This window comes from Rhododendron vialii, chromosome 2a (assembly GCF_030253575.1).
Source record: "Rhododendron vialii isolate Sample 1 chromosome 2a, ASM3025357v1".
In the NCBI taxonomy this organism is placed as follows: domain Eukaryota; kingdom Viridiplantae; phylum Streptophyta; class Magnoliopsida; order Ericales; family Ericaceae; genus Rhododendron; species Rhododendron vialii.
The window spans coordinates 5347762-5372424 of record NC_080558.1 but is presented as its reverse complement, the minus strand read 5'-3'; the positions used below and the strand labels follow the sequence as shown (position 1 = coordinate 5372424).

General features: G+C 37.6%; 2 protein-coding genes across 3 annotated transcripts; both read right to left on the bottom strand.

Moving 5' to 3' along the window:
* Window positions 1-7785: 7785 nt before the first annotated feature.
* LOC131316693 (plasmodesmata-located protein 2-like) lies at window positions 7786-10478 on the bottom strand. Of its 2 annotated transcripts, XM_058346127.1 has the most exons (4): window positions 9353-10478; window positions 9238-9319; window positions 8379-8492; window positions 7786-8267 (listed from the first exon to the last, which is right to left on the bottom strand). In XM_058346127.1, exons 1-4 carry the CDS (start codon window positions 10139-10141, stop codon window positions 8260-8262), a joined length of 993 nt encoding a protein of 330 aa, XP_058202110.1. In that variant the 5' UTR covers window positions 10142-10478; the 3' UTR covers window positions 7786-8259. The 2 variants fall into 2 exon arrangements, with proteins under 2 accessions (XP_058202110.1, XP_058202109.1); XM_058346126.1 differs by having other exon boundaries at window positions 9238-10478.
* A 3369-nt stretch (window positions 10479-13847) lies between these two features.
* LOC131316691 (pre-mRNA-processing factor 19-like) lies at window positions 13848-23143 on the bottom strand. The gene is made up of 18 exons (XM_058346121.1): window positions 23001-23143; window positions 22782-22867; window positions 20656-20727; window positions 20489-20551; window positions 19542-19628; window positions 18829-18976; window positions 18628-18749; window positions 18340-18456; window positions 17956-18051; window positions 17769-17828; window positions 16962-17036; window positions 15895-15999; window positions 15689-15805; window positions 15527-15604; window positions 15261-15357; window positions 14686-14737; window positions 14337-14407; window positions 13848-14219 (listed from the first exon to the last, which is right to left on the bottom strand). Exons 1-18 carry the CDS (start codon window positions 23011-23013, stop codon window positions 14104-14106), a joined length of 1575 nt encoding a protein of 524 aa, XP_058202104.1. The 5' UTR covers window positions 23014-23143; the 3' UTR covers window positions 13848-14103.
* Window positions 23144-24663: the final 1520 nt, after the last annotated feature.

Below are 24663 nucleotides of genomic sequence, written 5' to 3'. Positions count from 1 at the left end.
AATCCTCCATTTGTTGTTTGATCCACAATATTTGGGCACAACAACTTCCGGCCACTACATATTCCGCCTCGGCGGTAGATAGAGCTACGGAATTTTGTTTCTTGCTATGCCAAGACACTAGAGAGTGCCCTAGAAATTGGCAAGTCCCACTTGTACTTTTACGATCAACTTTGAAACCTCCAAAATCCGCATCCGAATAACCAATTAAATTAAATGCAACTCCACGTGGATAAAACAATCCTAAGTCATGAGAACCGCCAACATATTTAAAGATACGTTTAATAGCTTTTAAATGCGATTCTTTAGGACATGATTGAAATCTAGCACACATGCAAACACTAAACATTATATCCGGTCTACTTGCAGTGAGATAAAGTAATGAGCCGATCATACCTCGATACATCTTTTCATTGACGGCCTTACCATTCTCATCTTTGTCTAGCTTAGTTGATGTGCTCATTGGTGTGCTCGTTGGCTTTGATCCTTCCATGCCAAACTTCTTAATAAGTTCTTTCGCATACTTGGCTTGGTTGATTAGGATCCCCTCATTAGTTTGCTTGATTTGAAGTCCGAGGAAGAAGTTAAGCTCCCCCATCATATTCATTTCAAATTCACCTTGCATACACTTAGCAAACTCTTTGCACATATTATCATTAGTGGCACCAAAGACAATATCATCAACATATATTTGAATAATGAGCATATCTTTACCTTTGGCTTTAATGAAAAGAGTAGTATCAATTTTTCCACGAGTAAAGCCATTGTCAAGCAAGAATGAACTAAGTCTATCATACCATGCACGTGGTGCTTGCTTCAAACCATATAAAGCTTTTGAGAGTTTAAAAACATGATCGGGGTATACATGATCTTCAAAGCCGGGAGGTTGTTTGACATAAACTTCTTCATTTATGAACCCATTCAAAAATGCACTTTTCACATCCATTTGATAAAGCTTGAAATTTTTGAAAGATGCAAAGGCAAGTAATATGCGAATAGCCTCTAATCTAGCTACCGGTGCAAAAGTTTCTTCAAAATCAATACCTTCTTCTTGATTATAACCTTGAGCAACAAGTCTAGCTTTATTCCTAACAATATTTCCGGATTCATCTAGCTTGTTACGAAAAACCCATTTAGTACCTATAATAGTGTGATCAAGAGGCTTAGGTACTAATGCCCAAACTTTATTCCTTTCAAATTGATTTAACTCATCTTGCATGGCCAAAATCCAATTTTCATCATCTTGAGCTTCCGGAAAGTTTTTAGGCTCAATTTGAGAAACAAAAGCTTGATTTTCACAAAAATTTCTATGAGACGAGCGAGTGGTTACCCCTTTCGAAACTTCTCCAAGAATCAAGTCCTTTGGATGGTTTTGCACGAATCTCCAATCCTTGGAAAGATCTTGGTTGTCTCCCATGGCATCTTGAGGTTGATTAATAACTTCATCTTCTTTGATTTGAGAGCTTTCTACTTGAGTATCACCATCAACTTTTTCTTGAATTGTCAAGTCATGAATCTCATGTGTAATTTCTAAGTCATCATTATTAACAACATCCTTAGTAGCACAAGGATTAGATTCATCAAAGGAAACGTGAATAGATTCTTCAACAAGATTAGTGCGCTTATTATAAATTCTATATGCTTTGCTAGTAAGAGAGTAACCAATAAAGATGCCTTCATCCGATTTTGAATCAAATTTACCCAAGTCATCTTTTCCATTGTTTAATACATAACATTTACAACCGAAGGCATGAAAGTAATTGATGTTGGGTATTCTACCATTCCAAAGCTCATAAGGAGTTTTCTTGAGGATAGGCCTAATTAAAACTCGATTCAAAATATAGCATGAGGTATTAACGGCTTCCGCCCAAAAATATTTTGGCAAAGAGTTTTCACAAAGCATAGTGCGGGCCATTTCTTCCAGAGTACGATTTTTTCTCTCTACTACTCCATTTTGTTGAGGAGTACGAGGTACGGAAAAGTTATGACCAATACCATGTTCATCACAAAACTTTTCATATAAAGAATTGTCAAGTTCTTTTCCATGATCCGTACGAATGTTAGAAATAACAAAGCCTTTTTCATTTTGAACTCTTCTACAAAGTTTAGTGAAATTAGGATAAGCCTCATTCTTATGAGCTAGGAACATCACCCATGTAAATCTAGAGAAATCATCAACAACAACAAGACAATAATAGTTTCCACAAAGACTTGGAGAGCGAGTTGGTCCAAACAAATCCATATGAAGTAATTGCAAAGGTCTAGTAGTTGAAACAACATTTTTGGACTTAAAAGAAACCTTGGTTTGTTTTCCTTGTTGGCAAGGACCACAAAGTCTATCTTTTTCAAATTTGATTTTAGGAAGACCTTTTACCGAATTTTTTCTAGAGAGTTTTGAAATAACATCCATACTTGCATGTCCTAGGCGCCTATGCCAAAGCCAACTATTTTCACTCAAAGCGGAAAAACATTTTATATCACAATTACTTAAATCATTTAGATTAAAAACATATACATTTTCAAGTCTTTGTCCAACGAAGAGTGTCTTGTTGCTTTTGACATTTTCAATGATACATTTGGATTTTTCGAAGATAACACGATTTCCTCTATCACATAATTGACTTATGCTAAGAAGATTGTGTTTTAAACCACTAACAAGTAAAACATCTTCAATAATAGGAAAATTACCTATATCACCGATTCCTATGATTTTGCCTTTGTTGTTGTCTCCAAATGTGACATGTCCACCATCTTTAGGCGAAAGAGAATTGAAAGCCCTCTTGTTACCGGTCATGTGTCTTGAACAACCACTATCAAGGTACCAACTTCCTTCCTTGAGAGAACTTTTGAAGCATACCTACAATAGCACATCAATTCTTGACTTTTGGTACCCAAATCATCTTGGGTCCTTGAAGGTTAGCATTGATACGGTTCTTAGGAACCCAAACCTTTTTTGCATTAGAAGATGAGTATCCTTTCATAGGACATGTAGGAGAAATATGACCAATTTTACCACAATAATGACATGTCAATTTAGAATGGTTAGAAGGAGGAACATCTTTTTCAAAAAGATTTTTGTGTTGAGTGGGATTATAACCAATTCCGGCCTTGTGAAAAGAAACCATTTGTTTTCCAAGAAGAATGTCTAAACTTTCTTTTCCATTAGTGAGTTTTGAAAGAGAATTAGTTAAATCATCAATTTGTTTTTCTAAAGATTCGTTTTTGGAAGTATCCTTCAAATACTCTTTTTCTTTTTCCAAAGAGGTTCTTAAACTTTCATTTTCTTCCTCCAAAATATCTTTCTCTTCAATTAAATCATCCATTTCTAGTGAGAGATCTTTAGCAACCTTTTTAAGAAATTTGTTTTTAGAAACAACTTTTTCAAATTCTACTTTCAACTCTTTATAGGCAATAAATAATTCATCAAAGGAATAGGATGAGTCGAGATCTACCTCGTTTTCTTCGACGGCCATGAAACACAAGTTAGCGACCTCTTGTTGCTCATCGTCCTCATCGGAGCTACTATCGTCACTATTGTCCCATGCGGCCATCATAGCTCTCTTTTTGTCCTTCTTTGAATATTTTTTTGCATATGGACATTCACTTTTGATGTGGCCGGGCTTCTTGCACTCGTAGCAAATGATTGGATCCTTTTTACTATTTTCTTCTTTGCCTCCATCTTTTCTTGAAAATCCTCTGCCTTTGTGAGATGCTCTATTTTTGAGGAGTTTCTTGAACGTTTTTGTGATGAGCGCCATTTCATCATCCTCACTTTCGTTGCTTGAATCCTCCTTGCTTTTTGATTTGCTTGTTGTACTTTTGAAGGCAAGATCCTTAACTTTCTTCTCTTTTTCACCCTTGAGGTTGTGATGCATTTCCTCCGTCATGAGAGATCCCATGAGCTTGTCCATCGTGTATGTTGAGAAATCTTTGGATTGTAGGATGATGGAGGTGGTAGTGTCCCAATTGGTTGGCATGGAACGGAGCACCTTCCTTGTCATTTCGGATTGACTGTAAATCTTTCCAAGAGCTTTTAAACCGTTAGTAATACTAGCAAATCTAGCAAACATTTGAGATATAGATTCATCCGGTTTCATTTTGAAGAGCTCATAGCTATGCACAAGAATATCAATTTTGGACTCTTTAACTTGACTATCTCCTTCATGTGACATTTCTAACTTATCCCATATTTCTTTAGCCGATTCACATGCGGAAACACAATCATATTCATTGGGAGTAATAGCACAAAAAAGAAGGTTCATAGCTCTATAGTTCTTTTCTATTGAAGCCTTTTCCAAATGACTCCACTCATAATCTGGTTTAGGCATAGTCTCTTCTCCAACTTTCTTAGTAGGAATAATGGGACCATTTTTGATAATTTTCCATAGATCATAATCCGTGGATTGAATAAAGATCATCATTCTATTTTTCCAATGAGAGTAATTTTCTCCGGTGAACAAGGGAGGTCTATTGGACGATTGACCTTCGATACAAGAAACATTACTAGTGGTTGCCATGGATCTTAACTCTTAGATGGTTAAATCTACAAACAAGAGCCGAGGCTCTGATACCAATTGTTACCCAAATTATGCAACCTAGAGGGGGGGTGAATAGGATTGCTAGTAATAATTACCAATAAAAATTTATCTCTAACAATATATGCAAACAATAAGTATGCAATCAAAATAGAGAGATAGAGAGATAGAACCCGTTTATAGTGGTTCGGTCCGGATTTGTCCACGGTCCGGCCCTACTCCACTTCTCCTCAAGCAATTACTTGAAGGTTAGACTAATCTTTAAAAGATTACAACTTGTAAGTCTTGCGGGTGCTTACAAGAACCGAATGCCTCTAGCTTTCCCGAGGAGCTAGCACAACCGCAAGAATTTTCTCCGAAAACTTCTCAAAAACAATTACACCCAAATTCCAACCCGAATTTGGTCTTCTAAGCTTTCAAGTGTTTGACTCAAACACTCACTTAGGAAATACAAGTATGTGAAGAAGGTATGAAAATTATCGCTCACGACTTGTACAAATTTTCTCTCAAGAATAATATGAAAGTGGAAGAACAATGAGAATTTTTGGCTTTGATTTTTTGAGAATTTGCTCTTGCAATAATATGGAATGTTGTAGCTTGTGTATGTACTCATTAATGAGTTCTTGATGCCTTATATAGCCATCCATATGCTTCCTAGCCGTTGGAAACTAGCCGTTGGAACTAGCCGTTGGAAACTAGCCGTTGGAAACTAGCCGTTTGAAACTAGCCGTTGGAAACTAGCCGTTTGAAACTAGCCGTTTGATAGAGTGGTCATCCGGGTGGTCGTCCGGTTGTCACAGCTTTCTGTTCAGACAGCCGGCTTGTCAGCCGGTTCGTCAACCTGTGGCTCACAATTTCATCTAAATAAACCGTTAAAGCATGTATTGAGCTCAATAAAGTCTTTGTAAATATAAATCATGAATTCAAGAGACTTTATGCTATATTTCAAGGTCACGAAAATATTTAGTTCGGGAATCGACTTTTCGATAATTTTGTATTTGCCGAATAAAAATATCATTGAATTAATCATCAAAATAATTAATAGAGATGCATATAAATTTTCACAAATTATAATGCATACATTTTTCAACACAATCCATATCTCATCTAAACATATTTATCATTGAATAAATGGGTCCGATCCAGTGTAATAAGTGCACATATTTAAAGAAAAATGTATTCTAATTAGGCGTCAATCGGTAACCGACAAATCTAATTCTTCTAGAGGTGGAAGGTCTCGATGAGTTCTACAAAATGAATGATTCCGATTATTGTTGTGGACCCGAAACAAAACCTACAAAATTGAAACGGGATGAAACCAGACAGTTAGGAAACTGAACGGGACCCTTTCCTGTTTTGAAAGGGTTCAGCTAGTGGGATGAAGAATTGATTCCTCAAAGATAGATTCTCAAGGGTTAATCAAGGCGCGCGTTTGCGGGTCTAGGTGACATATTAAATGGAGTAAAAATCAAATGCGTGAGATAATCCCATTCAAATGTTTGTAGTAAATAGTAATACGTAAATGTGATTAACATCCACAAATCTACCATATCTTACAACGTCATTGCAAATTATATGCAGCGTTATGTTGTCCAGTCTCAATTTCAGTCGGAATCTAAAATCATGATTTGAACCGTTTTTTGGTAGAAGTTTGTTCATTGTAAAAAATTACCTTAATCGAATATTGATATTTACACAATCTAACCATTCAAATCATTCGTACTGTCCGTGTTTTGTTTTACATGTACTCTGTTGCTTCATAGTATGATTAATGAGGCGGGATGAAAATAATTTTTGGTGTGGACGAACTTCTTTACAAGAACTACTACTAGATAAACTATTCGAATTACCGTTTTGAATCTCAGAGTGGACCCATAATACTAGCTCAAAATTGTACATGATTGAGACTGGGCTGGTACCTTTTTTTGATCGGCTGGGCTGGTACCTTATTCGTGCACAATAAAAGAGCAATTGGGTAGTCCTTTTTCTACCTGTCCTTTTTTCGTTAAGTAATTTCCCTAGTCTTTAAAAGTGATGTTTTCTACAGGGAGGTGCTTCCCCTTAGCTGCTACTGTATTGTCTGTCTTCCAATCTTGGAGCTGTGGTCCTGTGGAGAGTTTCTATAGGACCAAAAAAAAAAAAAAAAACAAACATCAGAGTCTCCAAGAACAGTGGAGTAGTGGATCTCCTATGCTTTCTATTCAATTCTTTCACCCCAAAAATTGATGGAGGGGCTCCAAAACTGAACTGCGGTGATACACAAAACGATGTCGTTTTGGAGCCCCTCCATCAATTTTTGGAGTGTTAAAATCAATTTTCTTTTTACAACCTCTTCTGTTATTTGCCCCCTAAAATTGATTGTTAGGCATGTGTTTTTGGTAAGGCAAACAAGTGTGTGCTCATCCCTTTGGAATTTCAGAGTTTATGTCAACTCTAGCTGCTTCTTTTTTTTTTTTTTTTTTCCCCCAAAGTTTAGAAGAGTTTTCATTGCTGCAAAAAAGACGAGTACATTAGTGGAGACCGCTTTGGACCACACAATGAGCCATAGAGTTACCAACACTTGTCACAAAACTTACACCAAGTTCATCAAACAAAGAACAAACGACACCCACAAAGGGTGAGAAAGTCCACAAAGGGGGAGAAAGACCCACATAGGGAAAACCACAGCTGAAAACGAAAAGAAAGAGAAAATCACCAGTAGCAAACGACATCACTAGGGCCATCACGCTGGATCTGAAAACTTATTCGTCGAAGGCGTAAAACCAAGCCATCCTTTTTCCATATCTACGCCAGATCAGACCTCAACTTCACCGAAGCCTCTAGAGGATGGAGGTGGAGGTAGAGGGTGGAGGGTGAAGGCAGAGGATGGAGAAGAAAGGTGAGTGTGGAGGTGAAGAGATGGCGGAGACTAGGTGAGGGAGGCTGGAGGAAGGGGGGAGTGAAGGTGTTCCTCCGACCACCCCCCCACCCCCCCCAAAGAGAAAAGTTGAGTTTTATTTCAACTTTAAATGAGTTCCCTATTCAACTTTAAATGAACTACCCTTAAGCTTGTCCAACACTCTGAATTGTAACAAAAAGTTCCATTTCATAACAAACGCGACGAGAAAGCCTAACCATTTATTTTGCCTTCCATTATCTTCTTATCCATTATTATCCTCGATAACACAATAGCCTTTTGACACTAAAACAACCTTTCCAAACACCAATTCATGAAGATGCATGTCAATCTGGGGAAATTGTTGCCAGGCAGTAATTTAGGGCTAAATTGTCTTCCAAGACTCATTACCAACTTTAAGAGAAAGAGAGTGCTTTTTGAAAAGGCATAAAAGTAGGCAAGAAAACAAGGAAGCATAATTGCGGAAAAGAGGGAAAAAGAGACATACAACCACATGGAAATGAGGAAAAAAGGGACCAAAATAATCATGAAGCTCTTCCTCCCCCATACCAGGGTCCCTGTGTGCACCACAGGGATGTAGAGCACAATCTGAGTCATCCATCCTGGCAAAGGGCAATTCACCTATCCTTCTTTCAAAACTTTGTCACATATTCTTACTTTCATGCCACTTCAGTTCTTTCCCCTTTTGTCACAAATATTTCTTACCTAAAACAAAATTTCCCCATTTTCCCCTCCTTGCTCCTCTACCTACAATTTGGAAGGAGAAAATAGAAAGGGAAAACAAGACCCGTCTCAAAAAGATCTTTGGTTCTTCAATCCCATCTTCTACATTCAATAATCTGCACAGAGTGACACCAATTCCAACCAAAAGAGAATTAGAATTGTTTGTACATCTACAAACATAACAAGCAAAACCTGTAAGATCTACCACAATTTCGACATAAACTCACCATCATGTTTGCCCTTCTTCATTGCATTTTTTACCATCATCAAGAAAATGACCAGAAACCCCACTCCAACTGCACCTCCTATTATAATAGCCGCTGTCTCTTGTGTATTTTTACCTACAACAATTGAACACAACCCAAACTAATCATTGTCAATGACAACCCTTTCTGCCATGAAAGCTATCTACATACATAAAACCCAAAGTTGGGGAAAGCCTCTCTTGGATTGTAGATGAACACATCTAACCAAAGATTTCACAATAATATTGAGAAAAACATGGAAAGAAAGGAGAACCAACTTCAAAGGTGACCTCAATCATATATATTTCCAAGATGGAATAATCATACTTTATTGCTTATCCCCTAAAAGATGTTGCTTTTTTCTATTTATTCCTTCACATTTTAATTTCATCCATTGGTGACTCTGCGTTTTCGGATTTCAGCTTAAATGATCCCATTGGTGAACTTTGCTTTATCACAAATGACATGTATTGCAAACATGGGTTAATTACACTTACATCTCCCAAAATTGCCCCATTTTTGTTCCATCCTTTCAATAGGGAATTCCTCTATTTTGTTCCTATACTTTCTCCTTTACCACTATGACAACATATCTGCAGGATTCTCCTTAGCATTTACCTGTTTGTATCACAAACCACAAAATATATACAAGATGGTTTTGGTTATTTACCCTTCTATCTCCCTAACTACCTTGTTTCTGGTTTGTCTTTCAGCTATCAATTTCATCTATTTGGTCACTAAAATTTTCTGATTTCAGCCTCAATGTAACCACTGGTGAGCGCTGACCTCTATTTCTATCGAAACCACATCCATTCAAATAGTTTCCTACACACACAGTTACCTGATGGAGAAGATGAAAAACCAGATGATGACTCAGATGCCGACGAAGGTGATGATGAGTCCGAACCGGATGACGACGACGAAGACGAAGAACCCGAACCGGATGATGATGATGATGAAGAACCCGAACCGGACGATGATGAACCCGAACCAGACGATGATGAACTGCTTGGTACCCCATTTGGGTAGTAACTATAGGTAACAAAACACTTACTAAGATAAACCTGGCCAGAATTAGCGCTCCCACATTCAACCTGAGACCTCTGAACAGCACTAGTCACACAATCCCCACAATCTGAACTTCCCAAATCACCCTCACATTGCCCCAAAGCATAAACATTTCCATAGCTTGTTGCATAAAACCCATTACTAGCACTACCCATCCCATTCTCCAGTTGTGACAAAGCAGTGTCCCTTTTCTCTTCAAACCCACTTCCAGGACTGTTTTTCCCACTACAGACCTTATAAAGCATATCCAAGCCAGAGACTTGAGTGAACCCAGAAATCTCATACAGCATGTAGCAACCCAAGAGCTGCATTCTTGCAGCAATGGGGGTCCCACATAGCTTATCAATGAGTATAGGGAGATTACTTACACAGTTGTAGCAATCAACATTGCTTAGGTCACCCCTGCACTGGAATAGGCCAGAAATGGTGGTCTTGCCAGTTCCAGTGGTGGTTTGGAAGAATTTGGCCTTGGATGACTGAGAAATCAGAGACCCAAAGAGGGCTGAGAGGGCTTGAGAGTAAACCCCAGTTGGATCTGACAAGGCCTGTGTGGCGCAGCCCTTGTAAACCAGAGTGGTGTAATCAGTTGCAGATTCAGACAGTGGGATGAGCTCAAGATTGGAAGAGAAGAGGAGGAGAAGAGAGAGGAGAGTAAAGGGCTTTGAGGGTATACCCATTTGGAGGGTGTTGATGTATCAAATCATGGGTGATTTTGGAGGATTTTTTTTTTTTTGGGGGGGGGGGGGGGGGGGGGATGTGTTCTTGCAGATGGGTTCTGGGTAAAAGTGAGGTGAGAATCGTAAGATGAAAGGTTTGTGTTTGATTCTCTGATTTTTGCTCTACATTCACTGAAAATAGGTCGGGGTTTTGGTTTCCGGGTGGAAAAGGGGAAGGAGGGTAAAGGTTTCTGGAGGCACACTCATTTTGGTGGTGGTGGTGGTGGAGTTTGATTTTGGGCAGATTTTGGGAGATGGGTTTTAGCCTTTTAGGTAAAAGTGAGGAGGGAGTGAAGGTTTGTCTGTTATTCCTTGACTTTTGCTTTCTTGTCACTCAAAGCTCGGATCCGGATCCTAGGATTCTCTTTAGGATTCTTTTTGTAAGCAAGAGTTAGGAAAGAGTTAACTCTTCCCAGCAGAATTAAGAAAGAGTTAACTCTTTTCCGAAAGAGTTTTTTTTTTAATTCTGATTATTGATTGTTAAGATGAACGGTTCGAATTCCATGAAAATCCTCACATAGGATTCCGATTGCGCTCAAAGGGGTTTTGGTTTTTTGTTGTTGGGGAATTTTAAAATGAAATGCACAATCTTTGAGCTCATAAAATATACTTACCAGTAACTACTTTTTTTTGAAACGGTGAAACTCTGTTTATTTTTCTCAATAGATTAGGCATTAGGCTGCTGATTTTGTCACTCTTTTTTTTGTTAACGTCACTCCTCTGATAAAATAAAATTGCAGGGAAGTAGTGGTAACAATAAAAAAGAAGTGGCAAAATCATTTTCAATAGATTATTGTTTGTTTTAAAGTACTTCAAGAGAATAAGAACAAAAGCTGTTTCCAATAGGGTGATGTTGTCTAGGTCAAGGAGGTGATGACTGGTTTGGATAAAAAAAAAAATTGAGGTGATGACTGGTGAAGGAATCTGATTTGGTGGGAGGTGTGTGAAAGTTTGACCAAAGCACATCACGTCTCGATCTAGGGTTTGAATTTCATGAAACAAAGCAACTTGTTTTTTTGAAGAGTTTAGGCTCTATTTTTAGGTTTACAGGCTCTATTTTTAGGAGGATGAATGAGATTTTGTGAGGATGCAAGAAGTGGATGAGGCCTTTTGACTATGCTAGGAACATAGCATTAGAGCATCGCCCCTGTAATAAGTAAATGAGTGTGGATAAGTAAATTTAACAATAATACTTAAAAAACACCCCACATTATAATAAGTAAAGTTATAACTCTTTTAGCAAATAACCAAATTTCACTCGTTCTATAACCAAATTTAACAACTTTTACTAATAACCAAACTCAAAATTCAATAACTCAAAAACAACCCACATTGGAATTGTCTCATCGAGACAAATAATTTGGTGTGGTCGGGTGCGTAATTAGAATTCGTTTGCGATTGGACAAATTTGCATAGTGTATTGTAGGGGGTTTTTTGGTTAGGGATGCAAAAATAACAAATGTGGAGGTAGAGATTGTTAAGTTTAATTACGCACTAAATAGATAATCAAATACTAACGTGACACAATTTGATTATTGGTTTTGATTATTATCATTGCGCATGCTCTTATGATGATAAGAATTAAGGAAGTTGAGGGAAAGTCCATTAGGATATCCTCTAAAGTCTTTCTTTTTTGTTTTCTAATGCTGTGTATTCTCAGTTAGCTTATTTGCACCTCAGATCTTACACCTCGAATTAATTCATATAGTCTATCCCATAATTATTTCACATGTTTATGCATAAGAATAAAATAACTCCTGAAGTTGCTATCAATAAGAATTAAATATAAAATAAAAAAGCAAGCAAACCCCTAAATTCCAAATCAATATTACTGGGCCAACCCTTTGGGTTCTTCTTTAAAGCCGCTTTCCGAGGTTTAGCGATTCGTTGCATTGATAGCAAACAGCTGTTTTCAGATAATAATAACATAGTCATTTATTGTTAGGTCATTCCAAGTAGAATAGAAACTTTTCCTAAAGAAAAAAGATTTTCTTTTGAGAAATTCTAAAGACAAAAGATTTAAAGGTTACTCCAGATTAGATTGTTCTCATTTCTTAAGCCAATCGGGTAACACCGGCATCCAAATCCAAATCCACGCTGGAATCTTGAACTTGTCATGAAACTCGGCAAACGAGGTAAACCAGCCAAGCAAACATGTCTCTTTGTTGGGAAAATCAGTCATAAGGACAAAAAAAAAAAATTAGTTTTCATTTAGAGGAAGAATACCGGTAAAATAGTTTTCAATCGAGGTCTTTCAATTTTTTGAGTTTTTTAGCCATAAGGCCAAAACATGTTTAGGCACTTTTATAAGATTTTAAGGTACACTTTCTTATTATAGGGTTTTAGTGGTTTAAGTACTTTCATAGGGTATCATAGAGTTTTAAGCACTTTTATATATAGAGTACCCTAGGGTTTTAGGCACTTTTATACACATTTGTCCTTATGTTTGATTACAAGATGTGCTTATTCTTAAACTCAACAAATGAAACTATGAGGGATCTTTAACTAAGTCTCCCTTCTTTGTTTCTTTCCCGTGAGGACATCTCGAACCAATTCTCTAAACCACCTTTTTGGTCTCTAAAACACATTTTGGCCTTCCAAAATAGTGTTTTTGGAGGATGAATTTGCTCTAACCTATCCTCCAAAACACTTTTTTTGTTTCAATTCCTTCAAAACACTTTTTTGTTTTGTCTCAATTCTTTTCAAACATGAAGTATGAACTTTTTCAAACTCCAAATATAGAGGATGAAAGTACTATCCTCTCAAATGGAGGATGGACTGAAGCATTATTTTCCTCCAAAATAAAAGAATTGATGTCAAAAAGGTGTTTTGAAGGATTGCATTAGCTTATTTTCTAGTTGAATAGTTAGGCTTAGTTATCTCATAGACTTCTACACAATTAATGTAGTGTCTCATAGTTTGTACTTTGCAGTTTAATTTATACATGATGTAAATGATCTCTTCTATTGATTGCAGAAAAAAAAAATCAAAGCGAACATGTTGCCTAATTTCCCTACGATGAAGAAAATCACCCTCTCGAATAGAATTTATTGGTGGGTCTTAAATTAGATGTTACCATTACGGGCATCTCCAAACCATCCTCTTAACTCTCCATTTTCTCTTTTATTTCTCAATTATGGAGAAAATTCTTCCTCCAATCCATCCTCTATTTCCTCCTCTACTTTTGAGGATAAATTTTGATACTCCATATAGAACATGGAAAAAAATGAAAGGATCCTCCAAATTCAGTTTTTGAATGTCAAAGGCAAAAGGTATTTGAAATGGAGATGAGATGTAGAGATACACAAATTTGTGAAGGGAGTTTCTATGAATAGTAACTCTATATAAACCTTATGAACCAAAAAATACCAATTTCTCCTCTCAAATGGAGAAACAAAGGAGGTTGGGTTGGAGATGCTCTAACAAGAACTAATTAGAAGTATAAATGAATCATGATGTTAAACTTTCTTTGTCCATTTCCTTGGTATAAAAGTTCCCCCACAAGGCTATAATGCAAAGAAGAAAATAAACCAGAGAAAAAGAAGCCAGATGTTCTCAGTGTGTGAGTGAGGGAGTGTGAGCAATGCCGGTCGTGACATTTCAGGGGCCTTAGCCCAGTGCCAGCCCACAGAGAGAGAGAGAGAGAGCGCAAAATGGCCACACAGCATACGACAAATTGCCGCTTCGAATGAATTGCATCTTTATGTAAGGGCATTTCAATCAAACGGTCAAACCTAAGGAAAGCAAAACTTGCTTTTTACGTTACAGTAAACATACAAGTCTCAATCAATACTGGATATTCATCTTCAACCCAGTCCCAATATCTATATCCCAGATATTCCTCTACGATATCAAAATGAGATTTAAAGCTAAAGAAGGGGGGGCGGGGGTAACTTCTCTTCCAAGAACAAATACAAAATGGCTCAGGATTCTGCTGGATCCTCATCTCCCGGCAAGCCAAATATCCGGAGGTTCCGGTCCATGGATCCCACTGCCAGGTATTTAGCATCTGGACCAAATTTCACAGACGTTGCTTTGCCTGCATTGACAATGTTGTTGAAAAGTATCAAGATCCATAACTACAATTTCTAGAAACATTTTCTGCACAGGTGATCACTTGAGAGAGAGAGAGAGAGAGAGAGAGAGAGAGAGAGACCTGTGCCAGACAAATCAGGAAATGTTTTGATGCAATTCCACTCAGACTTGACATTTGCAACTTGATAAACCCTGAAACAGCAAGCACATTGGTATTGAGTACACTCTGTTTGGATCTTGGATTTGTGGAGGAAAAATAGAAGGTACAGGATTTTCCTTCACAAATTCAAGTCATGTTTCTCTAACATATTCTTTTCCCTCCATGAATTCCTACAACAAACGAGGATATCCTAATCCAACCTAAAACTCAGGATTTGGATCCACAGATCATGAATTAACCACCACGGCACCACCCAAATCTTTAGACCAAAATGCAGTACTAAGATGATTTTTTTGTACGAAAAGCCAACCTTATATCTGAACCTGCAATAGCAAGATAGCTTCCACTATGGTCGAATTCCACTGCAAAAACAGGAACAGAACATCATGCATAGCTCCAGAGGAATTAGCTTGAACGGTAAAAAGAAACATAAATGAAGCAAGCAGACAACATTCTCAGGGCTTCGATACACAATTAGCCAATCCAGATGATGATTTATTATAGAAAATCCGTTGGGAGAATGGACATGTTGATAAGGATCGGCCATTAGGAGCTTTCTAGAAAGCCCATACCGTGAAATTTCTGATAAAAGAAAGAATGCATATTGCTGCATTTTGAAAACGATTTAAAAATTGCCAAAGTTAGGTCTAGAACCACTGATTGAAAACAAAAAAAATATGATACCAATATAAGCTCTACAGAGAGAAAGAGCGAAGATATTCACTGCACTAGTCACCACAGTCAAAACCTTGTGCCATAAAAAAAAACATGAGAAAACTAAAAGGCAAAGCATATAAGACACCACTACTCTAGAGTTCCTGCGGTTATTGGTAATTATCTCCAACTGACATCAAATATAAGCGGGACGAAAATGGAGATATGTACCAGATTGAGTTGGTGTGTTTTCATCGTAAGGTGAAAATGTCCGGAAATTCCTCAATTTCCGCAGATCCCACAACTTAACTCCATCATGGGCAGCAGTCTGTCAATTAACAAAAAAAAAATCAGAACAAGGTTATGCTTAATACTCCATCATGTGCTGCAGTGTGATCATCTTTTTGTTTTTCAATTAATTGACATTTCTTTTTCTTCTTCTCCTCTTTTGTTTTTGTTTCATTCTATTTTGACCCAGGGGGAAGGCGGAAACATACAGCTAGGAAATAACCATTTTCTGAGAAAGACATAGCAGTTACTGCACCAACATGTCCATCAAATCTCGCAACATTTTCCTGAAACCCAAAAAGAAATCAAAAAGGGGAAAAGGGAACAGAATAAGAGCAGATTGCATGATGAACAGCAAGCCGGAGTTATACCTGACTTTTTACGTCCCAAATTTTAACAATTGACTCAGAGGTGCCTGTTCCTAAGATGAGACCATCAGGATGAAAAGCAGCAGATGTATAACCACCCGAGCCTGAAGTATCTTCAACCTACAAATGGTCAGACAAATAACACCATCCATGAGTAATGTGAGGTAAGATTATATGAGCAAGACCTCATTTGAGAGAGAGAGAGAGACCTGTGTGAGGCATGAAGCAGAAGAAAGATCATAAAAGCACCACGTATTGTCAAGCGAAGCTGTCACGAAGTAATTATTGGTGGCATGGATAGTGACTGCTTGCACCTGTAAGAAAAGATAAGCAAGCCATTCTCAAAAAGTGAACCGGCTGAATATCTAAATTCAGCAAAATAGACATCCATAGCACAGAATGAAACAAATCTTCAGCAGTCAGAAAAATACTGGAAAAAATAAAGTCAAAGAGTTGCAATAGACCAGTTAGTTTTAACCCAAGAATAAAATTGCTTGAGAATAGCAACTAGTTGAGGCTACTCGATCACCATCTCCATACTTAAATTGCTTGCTATACCAAAGAATTCAAAAGGTAGGATTCCTGGCTTCCTGCAATAATTTCAGGGTTCACTAACCCACATGGAGGAGCACTAAGTTGTCAATCCACCAGAAATGACAAATCAAGAGGATTTTTCAACATTAAGGACATTGGAATCCTAAGCACGATCACAAGCAAAGGATAATTGCTTGAAATTTGAAGTTCGTTTACGCAAGCATTTCAGGTCTTTGGTCAACTTTCCAGGTGTGCGACCACCAACTATATTGTGGCCATTTGAAGCATAAGCCTACCCGGTCTTAACTTGTTTGCTGGATGCCTCGATGGAAGAGGCCTAGTTGACTGAACGTCTCAGGGTTACAGCAAGTATTTCCCTCAAGCCTCACCCTGACGGTGTGAATTATTGAGTGTCTCGTGCCCTCAGATACAATGACATAAAACTGTGTTCTGTGAAACTGTGCTAGTGAACATCCATGCCCAGACCGAGGGGCTAGTGCTATGAATTAGCATAGAGCCACCCTCCAGGAATGACGGACAGATTTTCTTAATGCTACCAGAAAAAAGCAGGTGTAACTGATTTCAGTTTGTTAGAACATAGAACAGCCACTCCTGAATGATTTTGATGGCAAAAAATAACAATATGAGACTGACAATTGACCAAAGAACACACATTTATGAAATACACCAAAAAAGACATATTTGAGAAATATGACCAGCAAGGATTTCAAAACATAGTTACCTCAGCCGTATGGTCCTTTAATATATGCTTACAATCATAGTTCCCATTTTCAGAACTTTGCCATAGACGAACAGTCTGCAACATGATAAAGCAGGGAATCAGGAACCCAAATCCAGCAAAGAATACAAATGACACTCATAAATCATAATGAAATACCATATAGGTGTATAATCAGACATTAAAATGTTCGACACCAAAATTGTGGGTTTGACCCTTGCTATTGAAAACTCAGGCAGAAGATGGTTTCTCCCACATGGGTATTATATATCTGGGATGGCCAGGCAGTTGGTGGATCATTGTCGTTCTATTGAGTTATCGCTCCAATTCTATGACTGGTGACCCGAATATGATGCTCGGCGAGGAAATATATAGAAACAGATGGTGACTGTGCCAATATCATCTGTTACGACAGTTATGTTACAGTAACAGTTGCATAATGATATATGGCCAAGATGGGTGAAATCTTGATATTAGTACACGGGTAACAGAGCCCCAAACTCCATTATAAAACAACTACTATTATTTAGAACCATGATTACATGTAACATGACTTTTTGTCCAAATTTGTCCTCATTTCAAAATGGAGCCATAAAAAATCTGAACGTGTTTTTAGATGATCATCTTCTTCAATACTTTCACTAGACTTTTTATATGGAGAAGTAAATAAAAAGAAGGATTCCTTCGACATCCCATCTACCAAATACAGACTAGATTAAACAAACAAGCGTAGCATGGAGGCAGAAGATATGATAAAGAAAAAAGCTTCAAACACGAAATTGATATACACTCAAAGTGGGCAAGGATTACCTTATCTGCTGAACCAGTAACAACCAAATCACCCTCACCCACAAATTTAACACTAGTGACCTGCAAAGCAAGAGAGGAAGGTGGAGAGGGGGTGGGGGTTGGAGGGGGAAAGAAGCATAATTAGCCAACTTTTTCAATCTGGAGAAAAAACTTGCACCAATCAACAAAGCCAAAGAAAGCATAAAACCTTCTTTGAATGACCACTAAGCGTAGATAGGATCTCCCCTGATGGTCGATCAAAGACTATAGCATTTGTATCAGCTCCACCTGTTGCTATAATATCCTGCACACCAGAAAAGAAGTATTAGAAGACACTTCCACAAATGTTAGATACAAAAACGTGAATCAAAATTACTGAAATAAAGCATGTAATATTGGTGATAATATATCATTTGTGGAGTACAGAAACAGATCATATTGTCAATTAATTAGTATCGTATCAATTATTAACATCAGCTCATACTGAAACCAATAGTATGTGACTGAGAGATGGTGCATGCATATTTACAATTTCACTTCTTATGGAACCTGTAACCACTACTGTAAGTTGTGTATATTGCAAATGTCATACCTTGGAATAAAGGATATCGACAGACAAAATGCCAGGTTTGCTGGTTTTGTGAAGTGGATAGCTGGATAGTTGGGTATACCTCTCGATAGCATCAATAGGAGCCAATGTTGGAGGAATCTATGGAAAATAACAAAAAAAAATAGAACTACATCAAATGGATAAATCGGCTACGGATAATTGATAGTCATGGAAGTGTATGAAAGACCAAAACTAAAGCTGTGTTTCATAGGAAAAGACACCAAATGATTTTCCACGAATCACCAAATTATATATCAACGCAAAAAATACCTGTCGCTTTTTGCGTTGCTGTGAAAGTGCCGCATTACAGTCAGTGAGTTCTGCAATAATGCTAGGAGAAATTCCTGTATGGAGTTTCTTTCCAACAGCGCCCATATCCTCATCTGTGCGACCTGCAATGACAACCAAAAGAACAAATGAGTCATCACACACAAATTAAAGAAATCAACATAGAACAAATAAAATGCAAACCTCTTTTTCCATTGCTCAAAGCCGAAGCCTCAATTGTAGGCGCCGTTGGTGCTAACATAGGCACCTGCCTGTCTGCTTGTGCCAGTAATGACCTCGCTTCATCCCTTTCCTTTTTCAGTCTTGCAATTACACGACAAGCGGCATCATGCTGCAGATAAAAACACATGGTTTTTTATAGAGGGCTTATGCTGCAAATAAACATATGGTTCCAAATTTGGAAAAAAAAAAATTGCCTCGTATACGTGGTGATATTTCACATGGTCAATACTATGGTTCTTAAATTACTACCGAAGCAACAACATTTCTCCCAACTTATCAAAAAAAAAAAACAAAAGCAACATTTCTCCCAATACTACAGTATAACGTAAGGTAATATACTAAACATGCAGCACCAAAAAAAGGGCTATCTTATTCACACACACCGAATAATTTAGAATCCCATTCATGCATACGGTGAGAAAAATAAGATGACATAAAATCTAAAGCTTAATTTAGGAAATATGTGCAATCCATTTCGTTTTAATTCAGACACGGAAAAATATGCTATGCACAGTTTATCTTGAAACATACACAAAGACAAAAAACGGCAGGAATGAAACCCGTACTCGAAAAAAATCCAACCATGCCAGTCGTACCCAAACAATAATATTCCAGAGAAAAATAGTTTCTACAAAAGACAAACTTTTTAAAGCAGATATAAGGTTTTCATTTACCTGGTATAAGGCATGACTTAGCTCTTGCCTTGCTGTATGTAGTTGTTGCTCCAAGGCAAAATTGGATAGCATCAAGCCATCCCATTCCTATTATGACATTGACAGAAAAAACTACAGAATATCACAGAACTATAAAGGGATTTCTTCTAATATAAACATGAAGTTCAACAATCCTTTCCAAAAAATATGTTATGGCTATCAAAGCTTACTAGGAAAATAGGAAGGACATGGAATGACCACTGTATGGTTTACAGAGAGGTGGAACTATCCCAATCCAGAACAGGTACATGGGAGTGACCATCTTTCAAAGAAATTCAGCTTTGTATACTTACTATTCTATTGTGTCTCGTGTTTCCCATGGATGGCATAAATTGTGGCTTGCTTGGATAATGGCATCTTTCCAATTAAGCAAGATTTTAAAATGAGTACATAGACTTATAGAAACTATTCTAAATCCATTTTTTTACCAAATAAAGCACAAGCACAGCTTCAAGTTTTTCTGAAAGCCCGGAGAAAAGCATAGCAAAAACTAGCATAATACCCAAAGCCATTAAAAAATCGTCGTAATCCTAGACGAGCAGTAAAAACAACACAGTATTATCTCTAAGTAAACTTAACAACAATGAGTAGACAAATCTATATTACCAAATATCTAAAGAATCTCAATTCTCAACCATAATTTTCCAGCCATTCTAATAACTAAGGAACATGATGACGACTGAACACGGGCTTTGAGTTGCAAAAATAACATTTATGCATTAAAGTGAAGTTTATGGGGAAATGAAAGCAGGAAAAGCCTAATCATTGCATTTGATGGAGATGCTAATCCTATGATAGTTATCATAAAAACAGGGTGATAAGGGTCGAAAACACAAGCCATGAACGTATAGTAACAACCCTGTAAAAGAATCTGCAGAAACAGGGTGCTAAGGATTGGAAACACGTACAATCTGGAACATTCCAAGCATCCCCGGAATGCTTGCTGCTTGTACTGGTCTTGGCTTCACTATCTGCAGAGAATGCTTACATGATTAAGTTTTCAACAAGCTGTACTCAGCAGTGAAAACACTGGCAACAATATGGCTACAAGTATACCAATTAATGAACAGCATACCTTGCCGGTTTTGATTGGGACAATGTCCTCCATCGAGAGAGGCTCCCCAGTAATTGGGCATTTTCCATAATCCTATTTGTAGAAAAGACAACAAATGCTGATTCCATTAAACAGAGCACTTAGAACTACAGTAAAATTCTCGAACAACTACAACAGAATTCAAAAAAAACAATGTGAAATAAATTATACAAACAGAATTCAACTGAGCAAAAATAAAACTACGAATTACAATGTCCAAATGTATAAAAAAAACAATGTTAACCATCCCTGGTAACCATTACAGAAACTGAAAGGTGACTGTGAATCCTTGGTTACATGACTCAGACTGACACTAGCAACCCTAGTCGCTTGACCACGTTGAATGTGTGGTTTTCCTTCTATTCTCTTCTGTAACCTTCTGAAGCCTTAGATAATGACACCCTCGTAGTTATTAAAGGCGATAGGGGCACAGAGGCGCAAAAGGTCTGTTGGGGCCTATACGCAAGGCGAGACGTGAGCATTATCGAATATTGATGCGAAAGGTATCTTGTCAAGTACAAATAGCAAATACAATATAGACAAAAGCTAAAGCAATCATAGGAAAAAGCATTATCAAATGGAACTTCACTCCTGTTTATCCAATACCAAAAATAGAGCAAGTGTATAGACTATAGTCCAAGGCCATTTGGGCCTATCAACAGAACATCTGAATAAGCTTATTTGTGTAGAATATCACACCCCATTACCAATACAAATAATAATTTGCAACAACAAAAATAAAAAATATAACATAAAAGAAGTTGACCCCAAAGACCCAATTTGATTTAAAAAAGAAGAAGAAGAAGATAAAGAGCAGGAGTAGACTCGATTGATCAACCGAAAACTTGTGCTTCAACCGGCAAGGGGTTTCAACTGTTGGAGACTTCAATCAAGCTTGTCGATTAGTGGTATAGAGTCTCTAGACTGTATGAAACAGGTTTTCATACCTTTTTTGCTTTTAGGGTGAAAGTTTTAACCCTTTCTTTCAATTTTCTAAAGAGACTAGAAAGATGTATGCAAGTCTTGCCAAGGCGCAAAAGGCGAGTGAACAAGTTCAATGCGTCCTACGATTAGATCATGGATTGTGAAGAGAAGAGAAAAGAAAAGGAAAAGAAAATTGAAGGTGAAGAACCTAAATTGTATCTTTCAGCTGGGTTGCAAAAACAAGAATTAAATGAATAGAAATACAGACCCAGCAACAAAACACACCCCTTAATGGTGCATACTCTATGCCCCCACCACTCCTAAATAACACCGCAACAAGTATGATAAAGTATACCACTACAAGTTGTCTAACTTTTCTCAACACAAATCCCATAACCAAAGACAACATATACATAATATACCCACAAGCTCTCTTAACCAAGATTTTCCCTCGGTAGAGTTACCCCGTTCATAACCGCACCATAATGGTTCCCAACATTATCCACAAAATCTCATAACCTCTAAAAGTACGTGAGGATCAAGGCTACAAAGGAACCTAGCTGTTCGCAAGAAGCTCGAGGCTCGGCTCCTTATGGGCTTGGCTCAGCAGTTTTAAGCTTGTACAGTAAACAAGCACTTTAGCATCATTTCAAAGCCTAGATATCTCTTTTCTCTTTCCCTTCCATGTGAATCCTCTAGCGGCAAGGCTCCTCAGCTGCCGCTTTATCCTCTCCTCGGAGGAATCAAACTAGCTACTAGCTCAAGTTAGTTGTGACTTGGCTCGTTTATAAAAGCTCCGCTCATTTGTAGTGGCCCGGCTCTTTTATAGAGGAACCGAGCTTGAACACCTTGATACTACACGAACCAAGCTCGAGCTAGACTTGTTTTGAACAAGCCGAGCACGAACACTCCAAAGCTTGGCTCGATGCGTCTTGTTTGCAGTCACGTATACGCGACGTGTATAAATTCTCTCTCCTCAAAATTTTCCAAATAATCCAGAACTAATTATTCAATTACCACAACCAAACAAGAAGCATAACATTACAAATCCGAGATCCAAACATAGCATTTCAATCAAAATTCATCATTTTTTTTATTATAAGGAAACAAAGCGGACAGCAACGAGCGCAATTAAAACCCTAGAATGAAGAAAGAGACAGGAAGAGAGGGAAAAACAAACATACGGAGATGTGCCTCTCGATCAACCGCTTCTCGTAGAGAAGTCCAGACTTCTTCGAAACCACTGGCTCCTCCGGTACGTCACCGGAAACTGCACCGCACAACTAGAGATCAGCGAAACCACAAATAGTTGCATTGTACGAGAATATATGCACGTATACACCTATATAGATTATATGTATGTATGCGCAGAGAGAGAGAGAGAGACAAGAGGAGAGAGTTACTTGAGCAGTTCATGATCGGAAGCGAGATGTCCGGTGCTCCGCCGCGGTTCGGAAGGGAGCACTGCTAACGAAGAGAGAGAGAGAGAGAGAGAGAGCGGGCGTTTTAGGGTGAGGGATAGATAGATTTAAGATTTTGGCGGTGGGACCATTTTAGGGGTGTTAAATCGGACGGGTTAACCGGGTAACCCGCGTCCAGTATGGATAGAGTCCGTTAAAATACACGTTGGGCTGTAACCCCAGCTTTTTTTGAACGGCCCATAATCTCAGCTTACGGATGTGTTTGGAAGCTTACTTTTTAGCTTTCCATTTTCAATTTTTTGATTTTTTGGTTTTTTTGTCAGAATGTAGTTTCAATCTGGTAGAATATTTGAATGATATGTGTAGAATGCATTTTGCAATTAGATAGTGTTTGGGAGATATGTGATGAAAATAAATTATGACCTGATTTTTTACCGTATTGCCCTTGTTTATTTATTATGGAATACACTGTGTATAAGCCTAGTTTGGTCAAAATAAATTTTACTCCGTAACTTTTTTCACATATTAATACGATACTAAGGACTTTGTTTTTTTTTTTCTACATTCGTTAATCCTAATCTACTATATCTAAGGAGACTTGGGAAGGGGATGGGTTCTTATGAAAATTGAACCATACCCATGTGCATGGAAGTATAAGAGAGGCACCAACTGTACTCCGCTTGCACTAAGGAGTTCATTTTACTGTAGTAATTAGTGATGAATTTTTTTAAAGTGTTTTTCAATAAAAATGCATTTTTTTGGAATCTTGTATTGCGTGATGGATGAACATTTTGGGACAGAGAGTACGTATGTCGTACCTGCGAGAATATTGATGAAATGAAAATTATGAAAATCTCATTTCAAGTTTGGCTCTTTGCTCAAGTAATGAGGTGGGAAAAAATATCCAACACGTTTATTATTGAATTTGGGCCCAAAAAAATAAAAATAAAGAGTGATAGCAGTCCTTCCTAAATCCTAATCATGACAAGAAGAGTTCCTTCCTTCGGCCTGGTTCAGCTGCTGACCATGTTACAAGCACGTCGGCTATTGTATAGTCAAATATAATGTCAAAACTATCCAAGACGAATTTAAGGGAATCAGTAAATTGATTAATCACGTTACAATACTCGAGAAGGCCTTAATAGCACGCTTCAAACCCTTAATCACGTTACAATACTCGAGAAGGCCTTAATAGCACGCTTCAAACCCACAACCGCTACGCTACCGCATCAAATGGTCTAAAATACAAAAAAAAGAAAAAGAAAGAAAGAAAGAAGGATCCTTCCACTTATTGTTTTAGTAGTAGTATATTATTTTTATCTTTCTCATGTTCTTTGTCCAAGAACTATTTTACATTAATCTAAAGTTCAATCAAACCCTTATTTTTTGGTTAGGCCCATTGTTACAGTGGCCCATCAGGGCCGCTAGTTCAAAATTTAAGGGTGAGCAAAAAATTCGTCAAACCGCGAATCTAGTTCAAACCAAAAGATTTTGTTTGGTTTTTTAATAGTATGGTTTGGTCATGATTTAAAAAAATTAGAAACCGTGTTAATTATATGGTTTGGTTTGTGGATTCACGGTTATGGTTTCAAACCGATCCGAACCGTATAATACACATATATTTTTTGATATATATATATAGTTT

Bases quoted from the DNA above. Each gene is read 5' to 3' on its own strand.
- LOC131316691 (XM_058346121.1), bottom strand. The intron at 17,037-17,768 runs GTAATCCTTGCC...ATCATGTTGCAG, and splicing joins TTACTGGTTCAGCAGATAAG to ACTGTTCGTCTATGGCAAAG. The intron at 15,358-15,526 runs GTATGTTTCCGC...GTTAATTGACAG, and splicing joins AAAATGGTTATTTCCTAGCT to ACTGCTGCCCATGATGGAGT.
- LOC131316693 (XM_058346126.1), bottom strand. From the start codon at position 10,141: ATGGGTATACCCTCAAAGCCCTTTACTCTCCTCTCTCTTCTCCTCCTC. The intron at 8,493-9,237 runs GTAACTGTGTGT...CAATTGTTGTAG, and splicing joins TTTTTCATCTTCTCCATCAG to GTAAAAATACACAAGAGACA.